At 46.6% G+C, this 22,171-nt stretch overlaps 1 protein-coding gene across 1 annotated transcript in view; it reads left to right on the top strand.

Moving 5' to 3' along the window:
* Window positions 1–11,176, top strand: part of ATP8A2 (ATPase phospholipid transporting 8A2) — a 589,227-nt gene extending 578,051 nt beyond the window's left edge. Inside the window, exon 37 of the mRNA XM_046664988.1 lies at window positions 5,463–11,176. Within this exon, the coding sequence (XP_046520944.1) occupies window positions 5,463–5,560 (98 nt within the window). The 3' untranslated portion in view covers window positions 5,561–11,176. The remainder of the gene's footprint in view (window positions 1–5,462) is intronic.
* Window positions 11,177–22,171: the final 10,995 nt, after the last annotated feature.

Raw genomic sequence — 22,171 nt, 5'->3', positions numbered from 1 at the left:
CCCCAGGGCCCAGGCCTGTTGGCAGTCAGCTCCTGCCTGCACTCCCTCTCTTACAGGCGCACACACCGTCTCTTCAATGTATGTCCTGCATCCTGCTTTCCTTTCTCTCCCTGAGGAGTTGAGAAGGAAACAACTGGTAGACCGAGAACGGTTTAGGAAAAGTGAAAAATCATTGTATCCGTAGTACATTGAAGGATCAATGTCAAGTTCAGTTGAACTCCACCTGTCAACGGATCTTCACAGACTTTCTCAATGGAGGGAGGAAAGGGGTGGAATATCATCGCCTTTCAGTAATCCACTCCCTCTCCTCCATCTCCCCCGTGGAGTAGCACCGTGGGAGAAAGGGGATGAGGCCAGCTCTGTGTGGAGCCCCACAGGCTTCATGTCCTTTTCCACTCCGCTGTCCCAGGGGGCGGGTGGTGTCAGCCCCGAGAGCGCCTGGCTGAGGCTCAGGCCGGTACAGGAACTGGCCCAGTGTGGCAGGGCGATCTGGATCACAGCCGTGGTCTCTCTGATCTGAGAGAGAGGTCAAGTCCAGAGGCTTGCTGCATTCTGTGGGGCCCCGCCTCAGGAGCCAGGCTTCTAGAGTCCTGACCCAGCTCTGCAACCTTTTATGACCTTGGGCAAGTTACTCTCTGTTTCTACATCTGTAAAATAGAGATGATATGAGAAGCTCCCTGGAGTTATCAGGGAGATTAAACGAGATCGCGTATATACAGTGCCTAGAATAGTTTCTGACAGTATAGAATCCAAGAATGTGAGGTATTACTATTATTATTATTATTCTGTCACCAGCTGAATAACTTTGGGCAGCTTACGTATTCTCTGAACTTCTGTTTTCTCCTCTGGGAAAAAATAGAATCATAATAATATACATCTTAGACAATCTTCATGAGGCTCCACGATGATGTACATAAAGCCCCTTCTCTGTGCTGGTTCCCTAACCTACCGTGTTCATGCCCGGGAGCTGGAGCCACGCTGCTTCTCTAAGAAATGTTCCCAAGTAACCAGAGAAAGAAGATACGCAATATATACACTGAGATCAAAGACGGAGTGAGAACTTCTGCGAGAGGGCCATATAATGTCTTAAAACAACAACTAAACATTTTTCTTAACTCTCAGTATTTTGAAGGACAAAAAAAATTCTAATGAGCAAGTACAAAAAATAAAAAAGCTTCTAAAATGACACCACATTTTACAAATACTCAACGACTAGTAGTAAGAACCTGATGGATACAAGAACGCTCTGTCCTTAGCAGCTGAGAAGGCTGTCAAGCAGTTGGAACTGCTCCTGGCCTTCTGAAACTTCTGCGTCGTTGGTCTCCACCTTTACGTACGTCTCCTGGGTCTGCCCTTCAGCTATCTGGACCTCACTCTCCCCGGGAAACTAGAAGAAAAATGCTAACCTTGGTAGGACTTTTAGTTCCTGATGGGTGGCCCACCAACACACAGTATTTGTAACTGAGATCACCTTGTCCTACACAGTCGAATTTCTTCATCATCCCCATGGTCCTCCCCATTTCTATTGCTGTGAGGAATACTTTTCCAGACAGCAAATGGCTACTTTCATTAGGATGTTATCAGAGCTCAGATTCAAAGGAATGCTACCTAAGGGGAGTTTTATTCCAAAATAATGAAAAAGCGACATGTTGTTATGGACTTCACCAAATGTTTTACCAGGAAAAGACAAAATAACTGAGAAATTCACCTACCCTTCCATCTCCTTTCACCTGGTCCATTTTGTCCCCAGATTCTGGCTGTGGGTGGGTATTTAGGAAGCAGATACATCAGGAAGCCAGCCAGGGAAAGTTCATGAGTTGGGTCCATTGAGTGCTTTCTCTAGGCCCCCAACATTACTTTCTAGCTGTCAGGACTTCCTGAAAGATAAGTGACAGTGAGAAATGCTAAGAGCTGGGGGCTGCTTCTGAGCTCGTTAGTTCAGTGCTCATTGGGCAGAAGCTGGTGACCTGATGGTGCATCTTCGTCAGTCTGAGGGGTGCGTGCTGGGCAGGTAGTGGAGGGTTAGGGTCCCTGTTGTCCCACTGAAACTTCTCCTGTTATGGCTCTCACTCTCACCAGGCCTGATTTCAACAAGGAAAATATTTTATTTGAACCAGGGAGACACCCCTGCCCCCAGGGTAATTATCAGGCCACCCTCCTTTTGTTCTTGAATTGCAGGGTCCACTTTAAGCCTCAGTTGAGGCTAAAAATGTCTACTTAAGAAAGTCTTAGTGCACAACATTTTGGAAGCATGATGGTAGATGCAGCCAATGGGAACTGAGGCGATACCCTTTGGTAGTGACCTCTGGGTGCCCTGCTTTCCCTGGGAGAAGAGATTTGCTATTGGTCCTCTCTGCCATCTCTTCTGATGGAAACGAGAAACCCTTTCCACCCAGAGTGACTGAGTAATCCCGCTGGAAGGCCCTTGTGCCAGTAAGACTAATGCAAGCAGAGGGTGCCATAAAGCTACAAGCTAAAACCCACTGCAGGTGGCTTCCCAGTAGGCACAGGCAGGACATGGGTCAAAAACAAGATAAATCAAGGACAAGGCTTTTTCTCCTTCCCTTTGAACAGAGGGTAGACAATTCTAAATGCTAAGGTACCTTTCCCAGAAGGATACTCTGAACAATGTTTATTTTTATGTCTCAGCAAGTCCCGTCATTCCTTCCGCTTCACCCTCCCCACCCAAAAAATACATCAAAAACCATAGGCAGCAAGTGTTCTATTTGGACAGATGGTTGATACAGGCTCCCTTTGCTGGCATGGAGATCGAGGCCTCTCTCGGCGGTGCCAGGTGTAAATTAGCCCTAAAGGAAGGAGAGGGTTCTGTGGCCTGGGTACCTTAGCCAAGGGAAGGCCCCGGCGCCTGCAGAGAGGATTGGAGCTGTGAGAACCTGGACCTCAGCTACTCCAGGCCGTTTATTTTACAGAAAAGTAAACCAAGAAGACCCAGAGATCTTAAAGAGCCTACGGTTGCATGGCCAAGTTACAGCCAAGCAAAGATTAGAACCGTCCCTCTTGCCCCGCGTGCCTCAGGCCCTTGGGACCCAGGATCCAAGATGAAAGCAGAGCAGGTGGGGAAAGGCATCTTCAGGGTGGAGACGGCATCTGGCTGCCAGCAGAAGGCTCATGAAGAGCATTTACAAGGTGTTCCCATTACTTGGGGTCCGAGCCATTTCTGTCGGGTTGGGAAGCTGCACCTGCAGTGGCACAGATGCCCGCAGGGCCCTGGCAGGGCTGCCGTGCCAGCCGCACGTCAGATCCAAAGACAGCTGCTGCCTGACCCCCTCAGGAGAACAACAGGTGTTTACTAGGAACAGTGCCTGTAAAAGACCAGAGAATGAAAACTGTCCAAGCTGACCACAGTGCACAGCCTGTTCCAGGAGGAAGCAGTGTTATTTGCTAGATTTTGCTGTGAAACATCCCAAGGAAAGGCATCTTGTCTGGGGGTGCAGTAAAAACCTGCACAGAGCACCTTGTGCTGGACGGGGGCAGTGGCGCCCCTCGGAAGTAGACAACGAGGTCTCCTCGTCCCTGGTCATCTTGGATCAAGGAACTCAGCGAAAATCTAAAAGCTCTAAGGGGACCGGAGGTGAGCGGAGGCCTTTCCTCTTCTGACCCATGAAGCCTGCAAGGCCATGTGACATGGCATGGCCTGCTGTGTGGAGAAGCATGGGGCCGGCCGTGCTCGGTTCCTGCACCGCCACCCGCTTTCCACCCAGCCAGCCGGGGCTCACGCCGGCCTGGGTCTGGCCCCCCGTGGCGACCTCATAGTGGGATGTTTTGGTTTGCGGGTTTGGTCTTGTTGGAAACAGAGGTGAGAGAGTAGACAGAAGACTCCTCCATGGTCATGCCTGCTGGCTTGTGCTGCTCTTCCCTCCTACTGCTGCCGCTGGCTCCCTGCCGTCCAGCCATGTCCTCACTTGGCTCCCAGGCCACCTCTGCAGACAAGCCCCTGCCTCCCAGGGTGGCCCTCCTGAACCCTTGGGTTTTCTCAGGCAGTGGCTGAAAGACACACTCCCTGGAAGTGCCGGGGAACCGGGCCAGGGACAGAGACTCTGGGTTTATGGGCAGACTCGGAGTGAGTCGCCCTGAGCATGTTCTCTTGAAGTCTCTTCCTCGTCTCCATCCCCACAAAGACCCTTAAACATTGCTATGGTGTGTCTTTCTACTCCAGAAACTTTCCTTTTTAACCCAAATGTCTGAGCAAAATAATTAATGATCCAGAAGATACATGGACACAATTTCTGATTTTTTTTCTCCTTTAAAGAAGATAACAATGAATTAACAGCTCCATTGATAAATCAAAAAAAAAAGTATGTATGGATGGAAGTCACAATTATCAGGCTTTTTAGTGTGTTGTTTTTTGGTCAGAATGTCTAACCCAGCCATGGGACTTTTCCAAACCCCCCACCCAGAAGGGTCAGCCGACAGAGAGGGAGTTTTTTAAATGTCCATTCTGGAGGAAGGACTAGTTAGGAAGGAAAACCTACTTGGGCTTATGAATGCTAAACCTGTTTCAGAACCGGAGATGCAGGAGAGCGCGGGCCCTGCCTGGCTTTGGCTCCTAGCTCTGCCGCTCACTAAGTGTGCAGCCTTGGGCAAGTCCTGAAATCACCCTGGGCCCCAGGTTCCCCATCTGTGAAACGGGAAGAATACAGTCACCTATCTCATAGGGCTGTTGGGAAGAATAAATGAGCTGTTTGTGCATAGTACATAAGCAGCGCCTGATACGCATAGTGTTAAATAACTGTTGGCTGCTGTCATTATTATCATTATTATTATTATTGGAACTGATTGTAAAAACCAGTCTTTCTGTGGCCACGGGGCCAATCACTAAATTTCTCTTGACTTTATCTTGTGATCTTTTTCTTTATTTACACAAAAATAAACCCAATGTAATTTCTTATTACTAGTCCGAATCAGTCCAATTTAAACACAGGAATGCTCTGAGCATCAGATGCACTTTGCCAGCCTGTACTGTCAGCATCGTGTGTGTTTCCCTCAGCATGTTTACAGCTTCATAAATTACCCGGCTGGTTGCAGCTTCAGGCAGATCGGGACATTTCCGGAGCAGAACATCTTGCCTTTCCTCTTGATTGGTGGTGGGAAAGTGCAGACATGGACCAGTGATGCACTGTTTATGCTTCCCAGGCTGAGCTCAGCTTCAGCCCACTAGAATAGGAGGCCACCCCTCTGAGCCATTCCCATCCCAGCATCAGCAGCCAGATCCACTCGGACCTGCCTGTCAGGCTGCATCTTGGCTCCACACCCCCACTTTGCCCTCATTCTCCCTCAAGGTCACAGGTCTCTTTGTCTCAGGCCTCCACCTACCTGAGGCTAATGAACCCGGCCTGTCCAAGCTCAGCTACAGTCTTCCCAAAAAAAGCACCTGCTTCTGTGCCAAGTATGCTTCCCCGATTCGCCTCTTAACCAGTTCCTTCTGTGTACTTCTCTTGCAGATGGGTATGCCTTCTCTCAAGAAGAGCATGGAGCTGTTACTCAGGAAGAAATAGTCCGTGCTTATGACACTACCAAAATGAAATCGAGGAAGAAATAAGACGTGAATTTTCTTGATTGATCCTAGGAAAGAGATGTGGTTTGTTGCACCCAGTGTTAACACATCTTTTTTGGGAACGGACTGGTGTCAGCAGCCAAAACACCAGAAAACACATTTCTGTGGCCTTAGCCAACAGTTTGTTAGTTATATATTCCCTCGCAACCTGGAGTATACACCGCAGGGGAAGCCATTTTTTTCCTTCCAGTTTGTCTGCAGTGCTTGGCCTAACTTTTGTTTACGTTGTTATGAAGCATTCAACTGTGCTCTGTGAGGTGTGAAATTAAAAACATTATGTTTCTCCAATATTTAAACATCAGTACTAGTTGTTCTGGGAGAAAGGTAAAAGAGTTTTATGTTGCGTGAGAAATCCATCTCAAGGAATTGGCGAGGGGGCACACAGCTTCCTGTTTTGTTAACGCACACAGTTAAGTCCACCAGGCAGCATGTAAACTTCACTCTAGGCAGGTTGCTGCCTGGCTTTGATTCCTATTTTGTTTGTATGAAGTTGGCATAAACTTCTTAATTGTGATGAAATCACAAAAATATATATCTGGGAGTAAACCTAAGAACGTTTTATTTGAACCTCTTAGCCGCATTCCCAGCAGGGCAAACCAATTGGTGTTCCAACAGAGTTTTCCCCACCCTTCCTGGGTTTCCTTCTGGCCTGTCCTCCCGTTGCTGCCCAGGCATCTCTCGTGCTCAGATCTCGTGCATGGCTGGCCACTGGGCTCAGTGCATGGCAGCTGCGGGGCAACGACCCAGATCTGCATTCTTCCTTGTTCTACGGCAGTTTTAGATATGGATGCAAAAATCCCTTCTTCCACTGCCCTTTTCCTGCTATAACTAAAGAAAAGAAACATAGCTGTTCTGCATATATTCTAGATGTTTATCTGCCTCTTTCTGACAACATGGAAGCCTGAGGGTGAGGGTGGTGCTAGAACCGCTTGGCACTCCCTGCCCTCGTCAGGCTCTTGATGCTCATTTCCCAGCCTCCAGACCACTGGACCTTTGGCATTTGTACAAATTAGAACTCACGCTTGTTTTCTTGAGAGTTACGTTTTGGATTTTCACTATTGGGAAACAAATTAATTTCTCGCATGTCTCCCCAGCGCAGGAAAACAGCTGTCACTCTGTAGCTCTAGAATCAGAGGATGAGTGACCCAGATGGGAGCACAAGGGACAGTGCGGGCGGTGATTGAAGAAGGACATCAAAGTGGAAAGTGAGAATGACACAGAGACCCTGGGAGGAGGACGTAGAGGACATTTCCAGCCAAATCTCCTCAGTAGAAATTCTGAAATCAAACCCTGAAGCCCAGACAGTTTAAATTGAAAAGAATTCCAAACATTTCAGGGAACCGCCCTTTTTATATTGACAAGATTTCCTTCCTCGTCCAGGTAGAGTTAGATCCAGGCACCTCTCTGAATGTGAAGTGTCCTGAATCAGAGACAAAGAAGGGAAGTGCTGAGTCCTGACTTTCCAAACTGAAGAGTCCCCAGTCTCAGTCTGGACAGAACCTGGAGCCTTGAATAAGCTACCAGCCTGGAGGCACGTTCTCTCTTCTCTGCTTCGGTTGCCAAACCCAATTTTTGGGTGACTTAACGTAAATATATTTGGGCAGCTGTTGCTGGTTAAAATGGCATAATTCCTTTGGGGATGGCTGTGCTAAATTAGGAAATAAAACAGTAGTGCCCGTGGCTTCCTAACTCTATTTTCAGAACATCCACACCTTACTGGGTGTTGAAATAATTTAGAGTATGATTTGCATAGACTAAGGAAATTAATCCCTCACTTATGAGGTAACCGGGATCCAGAGAGTGCTGGAGGGGTAGCAGAACAATGCAGTTAACAGGTGAGGCTCTGAAAACCCACCACTCCCTCCTCCCCAAGGTGATAAAATGTTTTTAAATACTAGAGCACCCAGCAAGGGGAATCACGGAAGGACTGCCGTGCAGGAACCAACAACAAAAATGTGCCTGGAATTAACACAGCAAACCAAGGTGTGTGTCTTTATTGCACGCCACGAAAGAGAAGGGCCTAAATACAGAGGAGAGAGGAAAATTAAACACAGAGTTGAACTGTTAGGCCTTCTGACTATTTGGTTTCATTTGGGAACTAAGCCTGTTTGGAAAGAGGGAATTCAAACTCGATTCTTTCTCAAACAGCTCTTTCCTGAAGCCTTCCGAGTCAGATTTATGAATTACAGTGTGTGTTTCTGTTTTGGGCTTTTTCTTTTATATTTTACGTTAGAATACAGTTCAGATTTGAGATTTAAGTATATTTTCCAATTCTTTTGAGAAGTAGACTAAACAGTCTTTGCAATAATGAAATATGCCCACAGAAGAAAACATTCGAAGGATGCCTTTCTATTTATTCTCTCATGCGATTAAGCTATCTTGTAGCCAGTGACTAAATGGGGTTTCTAGGAGGAGCAGCTGTCACTCCGTGTGATGTATAATATTTAGCCGGCGCTGATTCAGGGGCTGTGTCAGTTGTCCTATCTTTAAATTGAGGTCAGAGTGTCACACACAACCCCTCCCCAGGGACCAGCGTGGACTGGACTAAGTTGCATGCTCTAGCTGTCAGCTCAGTGGAAATGCCACATGGGACTTGTCATTCTGCCACACAGTAAGTGACTCACAGGCTGGCAGGTCATACTCGGTTAGTGCTCTAGGGCCTAACTTTGGGCTAAAGTGGCAGAATCCACCCAGGCCGGCCTTGGTCCAGTGTCGCCTGACTTTGGTTTGAGTTTATGTCCCGTCCTGGCTGACTCTGCAAAAGGAAAAGACCAGCCGTTCTGTGAACTCCGTTCTGAGTTCGGCCACACGCCCACACGAGTCAGTAAGGATGGCGATGGAAAGTGCACATTGAAAAGGGAAGGTGGGGGAAGAGAACAAACCAGCTATTTCTGCTTGGCTGTCCGGATTAGCATTGCATTGTTGATCAGAATGGGCTTTGTAATAATTTGGGGTGTAGCTCATGCGTCAATCCTGTCTCTTTGCAGAATATTCCGGGCTTCTTGGCCAGTGTTACACCTCCCATCTCCCAACACACGCCCACACATGTGATAACCTTTTCTGACTCGGTATAGCATACAAAACCTGTGCTTTAGACAAAGGAGATGCGGTTTCTTTAACACTCATGGAGTAATATCCTAATACGTGAGCCTGGGTTTCAGCAGAGCGTGGCTGAGAACTCTGTTGATGTTTTCTTTTCCTTGATAAGGCTTCAGGTCTTGCTGTAGGGAGCTGACAGTGAAAATCAGTAATAGCTTGTCAAGAAGCAGTGAGTAATGAAAACAAAGTGAGTATAGGTAACTAATGTCTGAAAATGCAGATGGACCTATATATATTACAGGCTTTAAGGTTGAATTTTTTAAAAAGAAAGCCATAGTCTATAATCTCCATTTGTTCTAACAATGACCCTTTATCTTATTTTTTTGAACCATAAAGAAGAGACATCTATCATATTCCTGCTCCTAGGGATTTATGTCTTAAACCACAAGTTGAATAGAATGTTTGCAAAAGTCTGCTATAGGATAAGGTAGTCTTTAGTTCTGAACATGCACACGCTTCAGCCAGGGTTTGAATTACTGCCCAGGGTCTTTGTCCCAAAGTAATTCAAGGCGTGATTTAGCTTCAGCATTTGAAATGTAGCCTTCATCTCCTGGGATCCATAAAAAATGTGAACAGGGAAACTGTGGTTAAGCAAAGCCTGAAATAATAACTTGGCAAAGAAAGGAGTTTATCAGGTCAAGTTAAAGGATGGCATCCCCCATCATAGTCATTGCTTTCTTCACTCAAGGGCTTAAACTAGCAAATATAATAGTGATGGAGATAGTGAAAATAAAGCTGCCCCCCCCACCAAAGAAGGCATACATCAGTTGGCTTTGCTGCTGGTTCCTCATTGGCTCGGGGCAGTTGTTTGTCTCAGTCTATCCTTGGGGGAGATTACCGAGCCTCACACTAGCCATTTTTCCATCTTGAAGGGCAAGGAGGACAATTAGAAGGGTTTCCGATGGGTCAGAGAGGTGAGGGCCCACGATCCCCCATAATAACATATTAAGAAGTATTCCTGCAAGGAGTGGATCTGGAATACTCTACTTAATGTGTTGTACTCTTCATTTGTTTTTCTCTCAGCCTCCCATATTGTCCAACAGTACGCATTTTCATTCCCTTTTACCTAACAAGAACTTCATTTAATGCCAAACCTCCAACTAGTCTTCTGTTTAAAGCTCGCTCTCAGTTGGGTGTGAGGGGTTCGTGAATGGGGCGTGTGAGCTCGAGTGGGAAGAAAAGGCTTCTGAGCCAACAGAAGTCTAGGTGGCCAGGAGTTGCAAAACAAATGGGAACAGAAAACACTGGGCACACTCACCTATCACCCCACCCCGAGCCTAATCCATAGCTGTTAACTCTGACAGGCACCTCTGCTCCCTGCTGAGGGGACACAGAAGACTGATTTTCTCTGCCCCAGGCTGGCCCGTTTTCAGGTAACAATCTCTTGCCCTCGTTGCCTTAGAGATATCTCCTCTGCTCTTTCTCCCAGGCATCAGACCAAGAAAAACATGCTCAGCAGATTAGCCCTGACCTGGCTAAAGAAAGAAAGGAGACCTGTTCGCTTTAAAAGTCAGGAACAAAGTGTCAGGTGGCTTTGATTTATGGCAGAAATAGGAAGAAGAAAGTTGAAGTAATAGCACTATCCAAATAAACCCGCCCAGGAACCCCAGGGGTCAAGAGAGCTTATCAAGAGCCGCTTAGAGGCCAGCTCCTCAGTACGGAAGAGAAAGGGCCAGAAAGAGGGAGAAAGCCAAAGATTAGGATGCGAACCACTTCCAATGGGCTTGGGTTTAGCTGTATTCTAAAGACAGCTTGGAATGCAGCTGCAGGTGGATCAATACACACCAGCAAAAAAACTGGGAAAAAAAAAAAGAGTTTCTCCCCTTCCAACAAGATCCCCACACAAGGAAATACTTTTCTGGTTTTTCATGAATAAAATCAGTGCCAGTGCTGACGCTTCCTCCACCCTCCCTCCCCCGTTGCTGGTGGCCGCTGGATTCAGGAGTGTGCCATGCTGCTGCCCTCGCAGCCTCCCCCTGAAGGGCAGTGCAGGCAGCTGCAGCAGGCAAGCAGGGGTGCGGCCCGCAGGGCCAGCGGGAGCAGCAGGTCTGCAGCCTCTGTGGGTCATCCTTCCTGCAGGTCACTGGATTGCTGTTTGAAGGCAACATCTTTGTGGTGTCTTTCTCATGCAAGCAAAGCCCAGCGCTCTCCTGTCTGCTGTCACATCTATGCTCAGATTGCTTAAACATTGTTTGCGACAGGGAGGTTTTAATCTGGTTATGCAGAGACGCGGGCTATGGGGGCACGTTTAATTGGCTCCCAGCAGAGCAGCGAGTGCTACGGAGTGTGGGGTTTTGTTCCCTCCCCCTAGAAGTGTTACCATTTTCATGTCCTATTAATGTCCTCTGGTTGTTAACTTACAGCAGCACATTATAGTGGAGCTGGGTTCCCTCCTGGAGTGAATACAAATGAAGGACATTTACTTGTATTTTTAGAGGTTTTGAAAAATGTAGTGATTTGTGGCTTTGATCAATCCTGTTGACTGGTGTATGTCTGCACAAACCTGTTTCAAATAAATCTTTTGTTAAAGTAAATGATGGACCGTCTTTTATTCTGGAATTTTCTTTTCCACTAATAAGCAGTCCCTGCCATAGGGACTTCGGACTGTAACACAGAGGCTTCATCACCAGGGATAGACTGTAGATACATGCTCTGCCTCCAGAGCTGACGGCCTGGACACACCGTTAAATGGCAGGAGCGCAGGAGAATCTGAATTGCAGATTAACAGGAGCTGAATGTGCTCCGAGGCCAGGCCCCCTTTACGAGAGCAGGGCTCCACGAGGCCACACTGAGTGTGGATTGATGATGCAAAGGAAAAAATTGTGCAGAGGGCTTCTTCTCTCAATTACTTTACTCCCTTTTTTTAATCTCAGTTTCCCTGCAAACTGAGACCTGGGAAGTTCAAATTCTATTGTCAAGCATGAAATCATGACATGGTTATTGGACGGGTTCAGAACAGGCCACCCCAAAATATGCCACTTTGGCATCTTGATAATTTTGAGCTGAAAGCACTTGAGAAACGGCAGGTGCGGAAGGGCTCTGTCCTCCACCTTCTGCCTAAAAGCAGGTCCTGACATCTCCCCTGAGACAGTGCCCTCCCTGCGCCTGCAGAGGCGAACATTCTTATCGCCAGACTGGGAGTCGACGCTGGAATGGCCATGCACAAACCTACCTCCTGAAATCACCTGATCTTCCGTTAGTCTCCCCATATATTTCCTGGTCACTGTCCCACAGTTTGCTGCCACTAGCCCAAACCCCTTTTTCTCGTCACATACCCAAAATTTATCTTTCTTCGTGTAAAAAGGTATATAAGCTTTTGGGCCTAACGGCTTCTTGTGGTCTCCCTTTTCCTTCTGAAGACTCCCATGGACACATAAAAATGTTAAACAACTTTGTATTTTGATTCCTGTCGATATGCCTTATGTTGGTTAAATTTTTAGGCCAGGGGCCGCCCTGGGGCCGAGTGGTTAAGTTCGCGTGCTCTGCTTCGGTGGCCCAGGGTTTCGCCGGTTCGGATCCTGGGAGCAGACATGGCACCGCTCATCAGGCCACGCTGAGGCGGCGTCCCACATGCCACAACTAGAAGGACCCACAACTAAAAAAATACACAACTATGTACCCGGGGCTTTGGGGAGAAAAAGGAAAATAAAATCTTAAAAAAGAAAAAAAAATCCTTAGGCCAGCCACAGAACCTGAGAGAGCAGAAGGAGGCTTTTCCTCCCTATGTTGTGTTGAAGATGCCCATGCCCTGTAGGTACAATATGCTGCATCCAGATAAACGTCCATGGCCTTGAGCTTCCCTGGGACGCACAGTTCGCCCGCGGAGGCCACACTGAGCCTGTGTAAGGTGGGAGCGGGAGGGCCCAGGTGTCAGCCTTGGAAGCATCGAGGCAGGGCACCCTCACTGGACACCAGCCTCGGGCTCTGGGTCTAGGCTTCACCAGCATGCGGCGAGGCAGAACCTGGAGGTGGAGGACAGAAAGGAGAGAGAGCCTGCTGGAGACAGTTCCCCGCAGAGGCTTGAGTCTGGAACCCAAGAAAACTCATGATTTCCCCCTTTAAACTGACCACACTTTCCCTCAGTTGACTCTGCTTGCTCCAGGTAGTCCGCGATGCGTTTGAAGTGGGCCTGCTCAGGGCACTCCCGACTGTTGTGGCCACATCCCAGGCATGAGCGGGGATAGGAGGCGGGCCTCCCTTCCAGGCAGAGTTCTGCAGCTCAGGGAGGAGCAGGAAGGCCCTCTTTCTCCTGTTCTCCATAAGCTGGGCCTTCTTCTATTTTTGGAATTGTGCAAAACCGAAAATCATTTCAGACAATCAACAGGCAAGTGCTGTATTCCAACTGTAGCCATTTCTTGGTCGTGTCTACAAAATCTGCCTTTGCTGCTACAGGGATGTTTTTGAAATGTCATCCTTCACTTGTGCTCACCAGTGAGCCATCCAGAGGCCGTTAGCCACTGAAGACTTAGCAGCTGAAGACAGTTGGAAGACTCTACATTCCGGCCGAAAGCAATGTTCTTTAGAGTAGTTTTCTCTCCGAAGAGGTCTCAAGATACTTTGAAAAATCATTCAGATTCTGCTATTTATTTTCAAAATGTTGCTATAAGAGACATAGATAGGGCTGGCTTGGTTGCGCAGTGGTTAAGTTCGCATGTTCCGCTTCTCGGCGGCCCGGGGTTCACCGGTTCGGATCCTGGGTGCGGACATGGCACCACTTGGCACACCATGCTGAGGTAGGCGTCCCACGTATAAAGTAGAAGAAGATGGGCATGGATGTTAGCTCAGGGCCAGGCTTCCTCAGCAAAAAAGAGGAGGACTGGCAGTAGTTAGCTCAGGGCTAAATCTTCCTCAAAAAAAAAAAAAAAAACAGAGACATAGATAAAGTGAGGGATTGAAATGTATATCAAGGCAACAGGGCGCATGACAGGAGCCTGCTGCTGCCCAAATGCTGTTCCACATTTGAATCTTTCAAGGGAACTTTCCAGCAATTGTTGAAACATCAAGCAGTCGTAACAGGGACTTCATCTTTCCCCAAAGGAGGACCAAATAAGATCCCTCCGCTTACCCAAGCAAAGCACCAAACACAGTCCAGCTCACAGGCATCAAGCTTTCATTAATTTAAAGTAGGTCACGCACATAAATAAAATGACTTAGAATTCCTGAGGGTTGGCCACAGAGCTCGGCCCTCAGCTGTTGGTCTCCTTTGCGCGAACTGGCCTTGACTTGGGCTTCCAGAGCAATGGATGCTTAGAGAAGGGAGCACGGGCTATCCTCAGAGCCACTGCCCTGGCTACGCCTAGAACTGGAAGGGGCGGTCGCAGCAGTTTCTGTGGAATTGTTATTAGAGTTGTTTGCGAAGTTTAATGCTCCCTGCACACTCTCCCCTCCTCTAAAGAACATGTGCTTTGATTTGAAATATTCTAAATTAATTGCCAAGAAACTCTTCCTGATTCTCCCCCAACTTTGAAAACAGTGGTTGTGCCTACATTCAGTGTTGTTTGATTGAAAGCTCTTCTGCCGACTTCACACATCTTGCCCGTGGCTGAGGGCACAGGTGATTGTCACCATTGTTTTCCAAAAGGCCTGGAATGAAGTAGCTGCTGTGAGCCGAAACAGAACACCCTTTAGCCACAAACAAAGCAGCTAAAGTCACTTTTTCTCCTTCCCAGTGTCCTTAAGAGAAGCTGCCTGCAAATTACTGACAAAGATGGCTGCAGGAAAAGTCCTTGAATTTGTTTCAATATTACATTTAAAATTGGATGAGGGTGGGGGGCGTGATGGTGGAGGAGACTCATTCGTCCATAAAAGAAACCACCTCCAAGCAAATTTATTTAATACTTTAGCTGAAAAACGTTTTAATGAAATCCCACTTTCCAATTTATTTGGTGAAACGCCCCAGTGGGCTTGCAGTGGAGGGAGCCGGGAGCAAAGGTGCTCCACGGGACCACGTGCCCTAGTGCGTGAGGGAGACCATGCAAACGGCACGCTGCTTTCGAAACTGTGTGTGCATTAGCGTACACACACACACACACACACACAGATGTAATAGTTCTGTGGGAGAGGAGGAAGTAGACACAAGTGTATATGAATACAGAAGAAAAGAATTCTTCTTAACCTTGAGAATTTGGCAAAGCAGCTCTGACAATGCCATGGTAGGTATGGAAGGGCTTAATTCATCTCTTATTTTTGGAGACAAGAGAAAACCCACTTCTGTCAACTGTCTGTGCTAAAGGGAAAATGCTTCAGGGCCCGTTCACTCCCTGCGGACCAGACAGCCAAATGTTTGCCCGAGAAGCCGGGGCCTTTCTGCTAAGACTGCTGAGGCCCCTGCTCCACGGGAAAGGCCTCAGCTGCAGGCAGAGGCGGAGAGCACTGGGCCTTGCAGTTCCCGTGAGCCCCTGTGCTGGCGGCACCCAAGACTTGCTAATGCTCTTGAACCCTGCCCGTCCTGGGGAGCTTCAGCTTGGAGGGCTATCATACACCCTTCCTCACTGCTCTTTGGCGTACAAGCTGTCTTCCGGGCACTGGAGACGTAGTGGTGAACCAACAGAGTTCCCCTCCTCTAGTGGCAGAGACACAATAAACAAAAGAATATACAATCTAATACCAGGTCCTGCAGCATAGATGGTGTCTGAGTCAACTTGGGCTGCTATAACAAAAATACCATCGACTGAGTGACATAATCAACAAACATTTATTTCTCACCATCTGGAGACTGGAAGTCCACGATGCAGATTTGGTATCTGGCGAGAGCCTGCTTCCTAGTTCACGGACAGCTGTCCTCATGTGGCAGAAGGGTCAAGGGAGCTCTCTGGGGTCTCTTTTATGAGGGCACTAATCCCATTCATAAGGGCTCCACTCTCATGACCTAATCGCTTCCCAAAGGCCCCACCTCCTAATGCCATCCCGTTGAGAGAGTTAGCAGTTCAGCATATGCATTTGGGGGACACAAAGATTCAGTCTATAGCAGATGTCACTGCCCTTAGATGCAGGCTCCATGGCCTGACACCAGACTATATTAGGCAGCTGCCCAGGGCATGGTTTAGTCTTACTCAACAAATGCTGTTGTCCTTCTCTTGTCAAACAAGCTCCTTGTGAAACTTCCCTGTGACTTGACTTGTCCCTGTTGGCCACACAAATAAGTGAGCAGGGGAGCGGGACAACAATGTCCTCTTTTCTTTCGTACCTAATGGTGGTCTCTCTGCTTATCAAAGAGAATCTCTACTTCAGCTAGACCCCGGGTCCATTAACACCCCAGCCTCTCCTCCCTACCCACCCTCTGCTCACTCTCCCTTCTCCTCCCTGATGGCTTAAATCTTTGCTATCCTTAGACGCTTGGTTCTAGTCAGCCTCTTCCAGGAATCCCTCTCAGACGACGGTGCTCCTGTCTCTGCACCTGCAGCTTCTGGGCACTCCAGGCCTGCACTTTATCATAGCACGCATTTTACACGTGTGAGCCTTGTCTCTCCAAGAAGATTATAAACTTCCCCACAAGGCCCATGTCACCACACGTGCACACTGCAGATTGTGCAATGGGGTGAACACGGACACAGAAGCAAAGCACTAGGCTTCAGAAATTCGGCCACTTTTAGCCTCATGAACTTGGAGAAGTCATTTAACTCCTCTGCACCTCAATTTCTTCACCTACAGAGCTGAGAATATACCTTCCCTCCCTCCTCCCGGGCCATGGTGAGCAGGTGCATCCACACTGGCACAACTCAACGGCTTGTTAAAATACTGAAATACTTCCATACCAGTTGATAAATAGCCACTTCCCCTGTTAGTAAAGGGACACATGGGTACCCACACCATCACCATCTCTGGACCTTTCCACAATCCAGCAACTAAGAGGTAACACCTGCCTGGCGGGGCTCCTGGCCCTGCAATGCACTTGTCCATTAAGACTGCTCAGTGCCTCTGCTGTTCAGATTGATAAATATTTTTAAAATCGCATCCGGTTGTGAGAATCTCCACATACTCATTCCAGAAATATGTTCCAGGCATTCTGTTTTGTCCTAATGATAAGAAAAGTAAAGCATCCAAATAGCTCAACCCAGTAGGGGAGACAGATGTAACTAAACAGAATGAGGCGATGAGTGCTCCAGTTATCTGTTCTTATGTAACAAATTCAAAACTTAGCAGCTTAAAATAACAACAGGTTCCTCAAAAGATCAAACATGGACTTACAACATGATCTAGCAATTTCACCTCCGGGTATATACCCCAAAGAATTGAAAACTGGGACTCAAATTGATATTTACACACCCATGTTCATAGCAGCATTATTCACAGCAGCCAAAAGGTGGAAGCAACACAAACGCCCATCAAGAGAGGAGTGGCTAAACAAAATGTGGTCTACAGATACAATGGAATATTAATTAACCTTAACAAGGAAAACAACTCTGACACATGTTACAACATGGGTGAACCTTGAAGACATTATGCCAAGTGAAATAAGCCAGACACAAAAGGACAGATATTGTATGGTTCTATTTATATGACATACCCAGGTATTCACAAAGTCAAAAAGTAGAAGGGTGGTTGCCAGCGGCCGGGTGAAGGGGGTACAGGGCGTTAGTGTTTAATGAGTACAGAGTTCGAGTTTGGGAAGATGAGAAAGTTCCAGAGATGGATGATGGTGATGGTTATCAACAATGTGAATGCACTTGATGCCAGTGAACTGTACACTTAAAAAGAGTTAAAATGGTAAATTTTATGTTATATATATTGTACCATAATAAAAAAAAAAAGAACAACAATCAATCATTTCTTTTGCTCATAAATCTGCAATTTGGGGCGGACTCAGCAGGAATGGTCCATCTCTGCTCCATGATGTTGGGACCTCAGCTGGGATGACTTAAATGGCAGGGACTCCCTGGGCATCTCCATCTCTTCATGTTGTCTCAGGGCCTCTCCTTGTATCCTCTTCACGTGGCCTCTCTGCCATGGTGGCTTCGGGGTGGTCAGACTTCTTATGTGGCAGCTCAGGGTCCCTAGAGTGAGGGATCTAAGAGGCAGGAAGTAGAGCTGCCAGGGTCTAAGGCCTGAGTCTGGAAACAGGCATGGCATCACTTCCCAAAATTCTATTGGTGAGAAGCCACAGAGCCCACCCAAGCTCTAAGAAGAGGGGACTAACACCCCCACTTCTCCATGAAAGAAGTTTCAAAGAATTTGTGGCTATTTTCATTCTACCACAATGTGATAAGGGAAGCGTGTACAAGGTACTAAGGTGCAGACAAGACAACTCTCTGGGGATTCAGGGAGCCTTTCAGGGAAAAGGAGAAGGTCTCATCCAGGATGAAGTAATTGATGTGAAAACATAAAGTCAAAACATAAAATATTCTACCAATGCATTATCAATGATGGTGACAGTAAATATTGAATTAAGACAAAGTTTTGCAGCTTCTTCCCAATTGCTAAGACGCAGTCAGAGACCTGACTCTCAGCCTATTAAATTCATTAAGGGACTCTGTGCTAATACCCTGGGAATGCATGTAGCAGGCCCGTTATATAAAGAGATGAGCATGTGGCTCAGGAACCAAGGATCCTGTGGATGATGTCCAAGTGAGGTGCCTCACTCCGTATTCTACTCTATGGCAACTCAAGGCCACCAACGTGCACGAACGCCACCATGTGCAAAGCACTCCAAGGTGAGTGAATTGTAGTCATGAGGTTCTCACATGACCAACTCATTGTCTACTAATCATGGGGGTGGATGTTGGCTGAAATACCATTCATCAAGCACATTTTTTTCTTATAACCACATTTCTTACAATCACTGAATCAAATGAGGTTCTGATACTTCTCAATAAATGATTGCTGAATAAATATCGATCCTTAGATAGTCACCAAGGAGTCGTTCTGTTCCAATACAACTTTCATTAGATATAAAATTTCTTAAAACTAAAACTAATATACTGTACTGGTTAGAAAAAGAAGAAAGCGAAAACTCATTACTAATAAAAGCTAGAAAAAAATCCACTCCAGAGATCACTCTCGGTCTTTCGATTTATTATTGGGAGAAATTGTTTTAAGATGGCTCTGGTGATTTCAAACTTTTGCTATCCTCACTTAGCTCTGTTGGGCCAAATATTTGGAGTTAACCTGCAACTAAAACCTAGATAGAAGCAGCAGATATCATCCTCACAAAGGTCACCAGAAGAAGTGTCCGAGAATAAAGCAAATAGCACTAATATTCCTATTCTATCTATCTCAGGCATTGTTAACTGAATGGCTGTTTGAAAATTTTTGTAATCAAAGAAAAATCTGTGTGTTGCTCCACATAATGCCTAGTTATCTTGGATGCTACATTTAAATAAATATGGTATTGCCTTGGTCTAAGGATACCTCTTATTAAATTCCTTTGGAAATAGTTAAAATTTTTATATCCAAATATTTTTCCACCTCTGCAAATATTAACTACATGCATACGGTAGGCAGGCATTGTACTTGGTGCCGAGGAGTCATTTAGAGATGAAGTCTTGGTTTCTACCCTCAAGGAACTCACCATCTAAGGGGACATGTTCACAAATACAGCACCAGGCAGCATGACGTAAGGGTATAAGCAAGTGCTATGGGAACGGAGAACAAAGAGGAATTACGCCCAGTGTCTGTGAAAGGAGCAGAGAGCAGCAGGGTCCCCTACCTAAGCTCTACTCCAAGTTCCTGTGGACGGATTTCCAAGGATTACTGGATAACATTACAACAGAGGAACAACAAACGGATCCCAGTAGAATGTGGCTAGGTGAGGTTTTAAAGATGGTTTAAAATTTAACCAAAAACCCGTACCACTTACATACAAGCAGAGCCCCTGGAAAGCAGCCTACAGAAGCAATACCCTGTTAGGAGAGAGCTGTGGTGGCAGGCACTGTCCTATTATGTTACTTAATCTGCACCACTGCCCATGTGTAGATGTGACCGTGAGGCCCACTTTAACCCACTGAAGCTCAGAGGTCTCTGAAATGGTCCACACTTGTCAGGGATGGAAGACAGATTTGAATCTGACTCTCAGCTCCTCCAACGTCTGTACTGTACCTTAAAAATGGAGAAGCCTGCCAGGTCCCCAGCAATGCAAGTGCCCAGGGAATGCTGTTAAACTCAACTCTGATGGCGCATTTGGTTCTTATTTTTGCGTTAAAATGGGACGAATGAACTACTTTGTTCGATCACTGACTTTATATACAGTCGTAGTGAGTAGATTAATACATTTGCAACATACACGTCAGAAAGAGGAGGAAACTCCAGAGAGCCATTCGAGCCACAAGGCATAGCCTCAGCTTGAAGGATGCCAATTACTGACTTCCAATCCCACCGAGTGATGCTGGGGTGGGACTGCAAAGCCCCTTTCCCTTTGCCTGCTGGCCACGGGCTGGGTTCCGCCAACAGGGGAACTGCAGGGAGACTGCCAGGCTGGAGGAGCAGAAGGGCAAGGTCCTGTCTGTCCACTGCCCAGTCAGTATCCACAGTCACAGCCTTCACCCCGGCAGCAGATGGTACCAGTTGCCGGCTTTTTGTGGCGTTCCCAGAATCAGCCTCATTGCATCTCCCTGGGCAACACTCAGCAAGTGCCCCTCTCTGCTCATGGCAGGGCCTTTCCTTCAAGCTCCTAGATGCTAATAGCCCCAACTTCTCCCCTTTGTTCCTTTGGCCTTAGGGGTAGTAACTGCTGGGGGCAGTTACTAGCTCTGTGTTGCCGCTGTGTCTCCTTTTGCTGTTTCAGGTCTCTAACACCTGTTTGCCCAATTCCTCATACAAATTCGCTCTTAAAAATAACTGGTGTGGGGGTCAGCCCCATGGCATAATGGTTAAGTTCTGCGCAGCCTGCTTCAGCAGCCCGAGTTCACGGGTTCAGATCCTGGGCGCAGACCTACACCATTCATCAGCCATGCTGTGGTGTTGTCCCACATATAAAGTGGAGGAGGATTGGCACAGTTGTCAGCTCAGGGCTAATCTTCCTCAGCAAAATAATAATAAAAAACAGTGTGACAATGACCTTGTCTCCTAACACAAATACACATATATCCTATGACATAGCGATTGTACTCCTGGAATTCCACCCAAGAGAACTGAGTGCTTCTCTTCACCAAAAGGCATGTTTAAAAATGTTCCTAACAGCATTATTCCTAAGAGCACCAATCTGAAAACAACCCAAATGCCCCTCAAGAGGAGAGTGGATAAATAATTATGGCATATCCATAAGATGGAATACTACACAGCAATGAAAACAAACTCCTGCTCCATTTAACATTGGTCATAACACTGAGTGAAAGAAGCCAGACACAAAAGGGTCCATGCTGTGTGATTCCATTGACATGAAGTTCAAAACCAGGTAACGCTAATCTGTGGTGCCAGACATCAGAGGAGCACTTACCTTGAAGGGAGCTGTCAACTGGATTCGTTCTATCTTGTGATCTGGACATTTGAGATGTGTGTGCTCTACTGTGTGGAGGTTAAAATTCAGTAGAAAATTAAAATAACATGATCCAGTCTGTGTTCCTGACTGAACCCTGAGTGGCTCAGAGAGAAGCCAAGTGGCAGGCTAGAAATGCTCGGTAGGAATAGCCAAACCTAGCAGAGACCTGGGGATGAGAGAAGCTGTGTACTTGCAAAGCAACAGTGCAGAGAAATAAGACAGGCCGGTGAGGGCATTCCCAAGAGCAGTATTCATTCAAGGGTCAGAGAAACCAATTCTATACAAGTCTCCCAGGCAACTAAAAACACAAGGAATTTAGACCCAGGTAAAACTGATGAGTTACTGAAACAAGAAATAAGGAAAATCTCCTAAGCTAGTTCTCTTATAAGGAACTATATATATTTACATATTTTGTCAATATAAATTATGTACTTCTTTATATTGGGTAGGTTAAAAATATCTGAAAAGAAGTTAAATTATATGTGTATTATGAAAACCCACTGGATGCCACTAACACCGTGCTATATTGTTTCCTTTGTCCCCACACCTAGCCTAGGAGTTGGGTGTTGCTAACCCCCTTTTACAGAGAGCGCGCTGAGGTTCCAAGACAGAAAGGCTCACGTTGAAAGCCACACCGTAAGCGGTAGAAATGGGTTCTAACTTGGGTCCATCCAACTCCAGAGGAGCTTCGACAGAACCAGTTACAACCGAGACGGGAGAAGCTGAGCACTGAAACAAACTCCAGTTTTAAAAAATCGGCCAAGAAATAAGACGAGAGTCTTGGACGAGATAGCCTCATATAATAAGTTGTTTCTGTTTCAAATTTTCCTGTGATCATTCTGTACACATATGTATACACATGTGGTGATTTTATATACATGTTACAGATGGCAATCACTCTTCTACAGCTGTTATGTCTACTGAGTAAATACTGTCTTGTGTAACCCATGATTTTTCTAAATGGAAAGACCTACACTTCAAGATGGTTGAAATTAAGAGGCAAGTTTTATGTTTAAAATCAATCTTAAGGCTGCCATCATAAACTTTTTACCCCTTTTATCATCTCTCATTTAAAAGTTTTTTCA

Source organism: Equus quagga, chromosome 6, assembly GCF_021613505.1.
Source record: "Equus quagga isolate Etosha38 chromosome 6, UCLA_HA_Equagga_1.0, whole genome shotgun sequence".
In the NCBI taxonomy this organism is placed as follows: Eukaryota; Metazoa; Chordata; class Mammalia; order Perissodactyla; family Equidae; genus Equus; species Equus quagga.
The sequence above is the reverse complement of the archived record's forward strand: the minus strand, read 5'-3'. Positions and strand labels throughout refer to the sequence as shown.